This window comes from Poromitra crassiceps (assembly GCF_964638095.1).
Source record: "Poromitra crassiceps genome assembly, chromosome: 23".
NCBI classification, from domain to species: Eukaryota; Metazoa; Chordata; class Actinopteri; order Beryciformes; family Melamphaidae; genus Poromitra; species Poromitra crassiceps.
In genome coordinates this window covers 4,281,666-4,289,165 of record NC_139639.1, presented here as the reverse complement: position 1 = coordinate 4,289,165, position 7,500 = coordinate 4,281,666, and the positions used below count along the sequence as shown (strand labels likewise).

Genomic DNA, 7,500 nt, shown 5'->3' with positions numbered 1-7,500 from the left:
CATACCGTACCACATCAGCATCTCGACTGGGCTGGAGCGGGATGCTAGCACCAGCAGCAGGGCTTATGTGATCATCATCGGGGCCGCTCACACGCAGACACAGAGGCTGTGGCTGGAGCTCCCTGAGGGCAGGAGGTGCTTTGAGGCCGGCTCTCTGGAGAGCTTCCTGTCCAACGGCTCCGACGTGGGGGAGATCAAGAAGGTGGAGGTGAGCGAGGGAAGCCTTCAGGGAATCACACACACTCTAATGCATACATGGGCAAAATACGGCCCGCGGGCGCCACCTGTGTGGCCCGCGATGGAATTGCAAAAAAAAAAAAAAAAAATTTTTTTACACACACAGTGCACCTGAACGCAACATGCAAGATACCCACTGAATAAGTGTCCAAATGTTCATGTCATATAATATTCTCGCCAATATTCCACTTCTGTTATAGCATTTCAGTCTGGAATATGGAATATCTTTCAACAATCTTTATGACTAAAAGGCTACATTGAAGTAGAAATTTAAATAACTCAAATAACTCAGTGGTTTTGGATTTATTTAGCTTCAAGAGTGCATTTTTGTTCGTGTGACCCTCAACACAGGCTTTGATCATCCCGGGACACTTACTGATACTTATGCTTAAATTAACCCACTCATATTCTGATTTATTTCAAGAAAAACATTTCAGCTAGTGGAAATTCTAATTGGCTGGTAACTTTAAAATCTAGCAGCCATATTGGCAGGTGGTCAAAAAAGTTAATTCCAAGCCCTGAGAGCAGGTGTAGTGGAGCGGCTAAGTGCTATAATCTTTCAATTTGTGATACAAGCGTGAAAATTGGCATGAGCAGTCTCCATGGGTCACTTGACAAGAAAATTGCCCGAGCCAATTGAAATTTCAAGATGGCTGGCATTTTTCAAGATGGCCGACACCTTATTGGAGCAGTTAAGTGATATAATGGTTTATTTGGTGATACAAGCATGAAAATTGGCATGAGTAGTCTCTGTGGGTCACTTGACAAGAAGCCACCCACAGCCACTTGAAATTTCAAGATGGCGGCTATTTTTCAAGAGGGCCACCACCTTAGTGGAGCAGTTAGGCCTAAGTAATCATTTAGTTGGTGATACAAGCATGAAAATTGCCATGAGCCATCTCAAAGGGTAATTTTACAAGAAACCGCCCACAGCCACTTGAAATTTCAAGATGGCGGCCATTTTTCAAGATTGCCACCATCTAAATGGAGCAGTTAAGCAATATGATTGTTTAGTTAGTGACACAATGCAAATTGGTATGAGCAGTCTCTAAGGGTTGCTTGACAAGAAAACACTCTCAGCCACTTGAAATTTCAATTTTCAAGATGGCCACCCCCTGGATCCTCAAAAGATCAATTATCTCATAGAAATGTATTGGGATTTTTTCAAGGATGATTTGGTGTAATTTTATTTTATATGATTTAGATTATGCTAAATACAATTTTTAACGCATCAAAATACAGTTGTGTTGATCATAGTCTAGATAGATATAGATTAGACAAGAGTGAATATCTGCACTACCAGGGCACACTGGTGATATATCACTGCTGTTAAACTCAGAATGGGGTTCAATGTCAGCTAATTGAAAGTTAGTATCCCAAATGCTGTCTAATTTACCCCAAAACAGTTAGATAGCCGCACCTGAATTGACAGGTTGTGCCAGCGCGGGAGAGCCGAGCCAAGGTTAATGGGGTTTTAGTTAACCGGATGGTGTACAGATCGCACGGGATATAAATGACATTGGATGAACGATCGGACTAAGTGTAGGGCTAAGGCATGAACTTAGTTGTATCCCATACATCAAAGTGCTTAAAGGTGGTAAAAGGATAAACCCTCGGCCTCTATGCAATTGCTGCAGACATGGCAGAAGCCATCATATCAGTTGAGAAAACCAACTGGGACAGATGTTTCATTTGTCAGCAGGAAACCAAGGAAAAGCTCATTCAGCCGAGTTTCGTCAATATAGAGCACGATCAAACTGGTTATGGTACCATTGCAAGAAATGTTCCATTATTTCACAAGATCAATGCTCTGCCTATCTTACTTAGTCCAATCCGATTAGATGAAGGTGATGGTATAGAAAGTACATTGACAAGAAACAGAGCAAAATATCATTTAAGCTGTAAACTTATGTTCAACAACACAAAGCTCGAAATGGCCCAAAAGAGAGCATCTTCTACTGCTGCTGAAGACACCGATGATACCAAAGATATCAATGTCAAGAGGCGAAGAAGACCCCAGCCCTCGAAAGCTTTGTGCTTTATCTGTGAAGATGAGAGTGCAATGTCCCCCTTAAGAGAAGCAATGACAATGCCAGGAATCTAAGTGACATGAAGCTCCTTGCAAAGCTTATTGCTGGTGATGTTGTTGCACAGGAATTTAAATACCATCCTGCCTGTCTCGTTGGACTGTACAACAGAGAGCGAGACCATCTCAATGCCCTCAAGCATGAGCAGAGCCTTAAAAGCTCAGCTAGCCATAACTGGCATCCCTCTATTTTTTCAGAACTTGTCATCTACATCACGGACATGAAGACCACAAGTGACGGCACAAATCCAGTTATATATTTTTGTTCCCCCACCCCTTAGTATTTATTTGACAAATTTAATGGCTGTTAGTTTAAAAACAAAACAAAAAAAACAACAACAAAAAAACAACAATGACAAAAAAAACCTCCCTTGTGACTGTTACCTTGTCGTGGTAAAGGAGCTTGTGTACCTCAGTGAACCCTGAGAGCTATGCCAGTGGGAGACAACTCCTGACAGGTTTTACCAAACTGGACAGGTCGTGGGTGAGGAGTCAGACAAAACACAGTCAAACAACCTCTCTTGACAGAGCCTTTTGAGGAACCCAATACATTTCTATGAGAAAATGTATCATTTAAAGATCCACATGGCGGGTGGTAGCATCCCGGAAAATGGCCTCTATCTTGAAATTTCAAATGTCTGGGAGAATTTTCTTGTGAAGTGACCCTTTGAGATGGCTCATGGCAATTTTCATGTTTGTATCACCAACTAAATGATTACTTAGGCCTAACTGCTCCATTAAGGTGGTGGCCATCTTGGAAAATGGCTGTCATCTTGAAATTTCAAGTGGCTGTGGGTGGCTTCTTGTCAAGTGACCCACAGAGACTGCTCATGCCAATTTCCATGCTTCTACCACCAAATAAACCATTATATCACTTAACTGCTCCACTAAGGTGTTGGCCATCTTGAAAAATGCCCGCCATCTTGAAATTTCAATTGGCTCGGGCAATTTTCTTGTCAAGTGACCCATGGAGACTGCTCATGCCAATTTTCATGCTTCTACCACCAAATAAACCATTATATCACTTAACTGCTCCACTAAGGTGTTGGCCATCTTGAAAAATGCCCGCCATCTTGAAATTTCAATTGGCTCAGGCAATTTTCTTGTCAAGTGACCCATGGAGACTGCCCATGCCAATTTTCATGCTTCTACCACCAAATAAACCATTATATCACTTAACTGCTCCACTAAGGTGTTGGCCATCTTGAAAAATGCCCGCCATCTTGAAATTTCAATTGGCTCGGGCAATTTTCTTGTCAAGTGACCCATGGAGACTGCTCATGCCAATTTTCACGCTTGTATCGTCAACTGAAAGATTCTGATGAAAATAAGCACTTAGCCGCTCCACTAGTGGTGACATAGGAGTGAGTGAGAAAAGGATCAAATATTGGTGGTTAAGACTGAATAATGACATCACAACTGTTAATTTAAAATGAGTTATTCCTCTAAACCTGGCTTCAAATGCACCAAATTTTTCGGCCCTCAGCAAAACCTGGTAGCGAGGACATATTTTGTGGCCCTCTCTATCATCAAACACACACACACACACACACACACACACACACACACACACACACACACACACACACACACACACACACACACACACACACACACACACACAGTACATACAGTATGTACACCCAGTGATGGTTGCTCTCCCTCCCTGCAGCTGGGTCATGATGGAGCCACTCCTGAAAGTTGCTGGCTGGTTGATGAGTTGTCTGTTACCGTGCCAACCAAAGGGGTCAAATATATTTTCGCTTGCAAGTGCTGGCTGGCCAAAGACCGTGGAGACGGGCTGACTGCTCGCGTCTTCAACGTGCTGGATGCAGAGGCCATTTCTGTCTCCCAGAAGGTGTGTGAATGTGACTCAAAAGACATAGCAGTTACAGCCATGCAGCAAAGACCATCACTTACTAAGACATAGCAGTTACAGCCATGCAGCAAAGACCATCACTTACTAAGACATAGCAGTTACAGCCATGCAGCAAAGACCATCACTTACTAAGACATAGCAGTTACAGCCATGCAGCAAAGACCATCACTTACTGTGGGCTAGTACTAACCCCATACATACAGCAGGGATTGACTCTGTGTCATTTTCAGTCAGAATTAAATTACCTTTTTTTCTTCTTTTTTTTGCAGATTATCCATGTCAGAATTTACAGATATTAGCAATACATGTCAAAAATGACAAAATTTGAATTATTGTATTCTTTTATCAAACCTCATTACTTCCTGGAAAATGGTGTAATTTCATGGTTACTTCATCATACTGTATAACTATGATCTCTTTTTTCGCCCCTCCCCGGTTTCAATATAGATTCTTTCAAAATGTATCATTTCATAAAAGAAATATGACTGCACTGCTTAGTGTCAATGTTTATTAGTTACAAGATAAATGAGATAAATTCATACTAATCCTTTGATGTTTTGGGGATAATATTGATTCTGGAAGATGCTGATTCTGCCACATGAAGCAAACATAGTGAGTGAAATATGCACGATGTCTCCTGCTTTGACGTCAGATCATTTACGAGGTGACGGTGGTGACGGGCGACGTGCAGAACGCAGGAACCGACACGCAGGTCTTCATGTCCGTGTTCGGGGCCAACGGCAGCACAGAGGAGATACTGCTGCAGAAGAACGAGGACAGGTAGCTGATCTCTCTCTCTCTCAGACACACACACACACACACACACACACACACACACACACACACACACACAAACACACACACACACACACACACACACACTCTCTCACTATCTCACACACACACACACACACACACACTCTCTCTCTCTCTCACTGTCTCTCTCTCTGTTTTTGCTGCCATAGAGACACTGCATGAAATAGGCCACGCCCATCATGGGGGAAAGGCTCTGTTCATTTCCTCACACCAGCGTCATTTTCCTTGAATTAAACATAGCTAAAAGCTGTTGTGTGGTGGGGCTGCGCAGACAACAAATGTAAACAATCACCAATTAAAGTTTTTTTGTACTCCTGAGCAAAACAAGGAAGCCATTGAGAATTGGCGAGAAGAAAAATGTGGATGTTGCTGTCAATGAATGAAGTAAGTTGGAGTGTTCATCTTCCGTATATACGATCTTTTTGTGCAACGCCCGGCCATGCACGCGACATAGGAGAACGCCAGGATTGGACGGGAGTTTGTGTTTTCCCCCCGTTTTGGGCGTGGTTTCTGAATGATGACGCGCTCTGCAGTGTCTCTATGGTCTCACAGTCACGTCACATTATAACGTCTTTGACAGTTAAGATATGAAACAAAGTGGTGATCAGCTTCAGTAACCCTGTCAGGATGCTGCTGTGTGTCCGTCAGGTTCGAGCGAGGTCAGGAGGACACGTTCAGCCTGGAGATCGATGACATCGCCCCACTGAGGAAGATGAGGCTGAGCATCGACGGCTCCGGCAGCCGACCTGACTGGTTCCTCGATAAGGTCAGCTCAGTCATCGAGGCGCTGTGTCTAACTGGCTCACTAAAACCATCGGGTCACCTGAACCCTCCTGGTAGCGAGTAGAACCAGAACCATCAGGTCACCTTAACCCTCCTGGCAGTGAGCAGAACCAGAACTAAAACCATCGGGTCACCTTAACCCTCCTGGCAGCGAGCAGAACCAGAACTAAAACCATCGGGTCACCTGAACCCTCCTGGCAGCGAGCTTTCCTTTAGTCCTCAATCAGGGTCTTATTGCTTACAAAGTGGAAGCATCAGATCCCAATAGAACATGACAGCCGGAACAGAACAAGTCGAAAAGTCTCGTTTGCTGCTTCTACAATCAATAAGCAGGGTGTGTGTGTGTGTGTGTGTGTGTGTGTGTGTGTGTGTGTGTGTGTGTGTGTGTGTGTGTGTTGTGTTGTGTGTATCCTGGGCCTGTGTATTGCAGGTCACAGGATCATTCAATTATATCACACAGACACACAGATAGACACGCACACACACTCGCGCACACACACACACACACACAAACACATGAACGGGCGCGCGCACACAAACTCACAGGCACACCCGCACACACACACACCGACACACACACACCCTACAGGCGTACACAGCCTGTAGGCCTACAGGCGTACACAGCCTGTAGGCCTACAGGCGTACACAGCCTGTCATATAAACTACTCAAATTCAAGTTGATGATCTCTCGTTGTGTTACAGTAGTAGTATCTTTTCTGTTGAGCCTGGGAGTGGGAGGAGCTAGCCTGATGTCTGGGGCCAAACGCTTTGTCATGGTTCCTATAGAGAGGCAAAGTGACCGCCTACTTACCACCTACTTCCTGCTTCAGCACTGTACCAGAGATTTTCATCCGTCATTTATTTTCCCATAGACACTTCAAATTAAATTTAAAATGCTTATAAAAATAGTTTTACTTCGTCGAACCAAACGGTTCAGCTATATTTAGAATCGGGAGAGACCATAGAACATTTAACTCCGACCAAAACTTTAAAAAACGACATCGAAAGAATATTTTCTTTAAATCTGCTATTCTTTTACGTTTTGGTCCCATTGAAATGTTATGTGCTCTCTCCTGTTTCAAAATATATATGAACCCTTTGGTTTGAACAAGTCAAACATTTTTGATAAGCATTTTACGAAATGTCTATGGGAAAATAAATGGCGGATGAAAATCCCTGGTACAGTGCTGAAGCAGGAAGTAGGCGGTCACTTTACCTCTCTATTCAAACATTGTCTCTGATGAAGCAGCGAGCTGCAGAGGAGCCGAGCAGTCAGGAGCGATATAGCGAGTGCTGTCTGTCGACGCCCGGGCGACAGCCAACATGTCCTTGACTTGACCCTGCACACAGCCGAGTGTGTGTGTGTGTGTGTGTGTGTGCGTGCGTGTGTGTGTGTGTGTGTGTGTGTGTGCGCGGGGCTCTGTGTGTGTGTGTGTGTGTGTGTGTGTGTGTGTGCGGGGCTCTGTGTGTGTGTGTGTGTGTGTGTGTGTGTGTGTGTATGTGTGTGTGTGTGTGTGTGTGTGTGTGTGCGGGGCTCTGTGTGTGTGTGTGTGTGTGTGTGTGTGTGCGGGGCTCTGTGTGTGTGTGTGTGTGTGTGTGTGTGTGTGTGTGCAGCATCACAAACAGATGTGCTCCCTCCCTGCATGGATTGCTGTGTATTCAGATGGACACAGCAGTGGACGGGGCGGCCTGCCAGCAT

The 7,500-nt window shown here is 44.3% G+C and overlaps 1 protein-coding gene across 1 annotated transcript in view; it reads left to right on the top strand.

Annotated features, from left to right (window-relative positions):
- The window catches only part of LOC310797384 (lipoxygenase homology domain-containing protein 1-like), a gene marked incomplete at both ends in the record, with an annotated part of 17,650 nt that extends 11,785 nt beyond the window's left edge, over window positions 1-5,865 (top strand). The window contains 4 exons of the mRNA XM_083659753.1: window positions 1-208; window positions 3,996-4,181; window positions 4,855-4,982; window positions 5,667-5,865. The exon at window positions 1-208 is cut by the window's left edge and continues 1 nt beyond it. Of these exons, the coding sequence (XP_083515879.1) occupies window positions 1-208; window positions 3,996-4,181; window positions 4,855-4,982; window positions 5,667-5,865 (721 nt within the window). The remainder of the gene's footprint in view (window positions 209-3,995; window positions 4,182-4,854; window positions 4,983-5,666) is intronic.
- Between the last annotated feature and the right edge of the window lie 1,635 nt (window positions 5,866-7,500).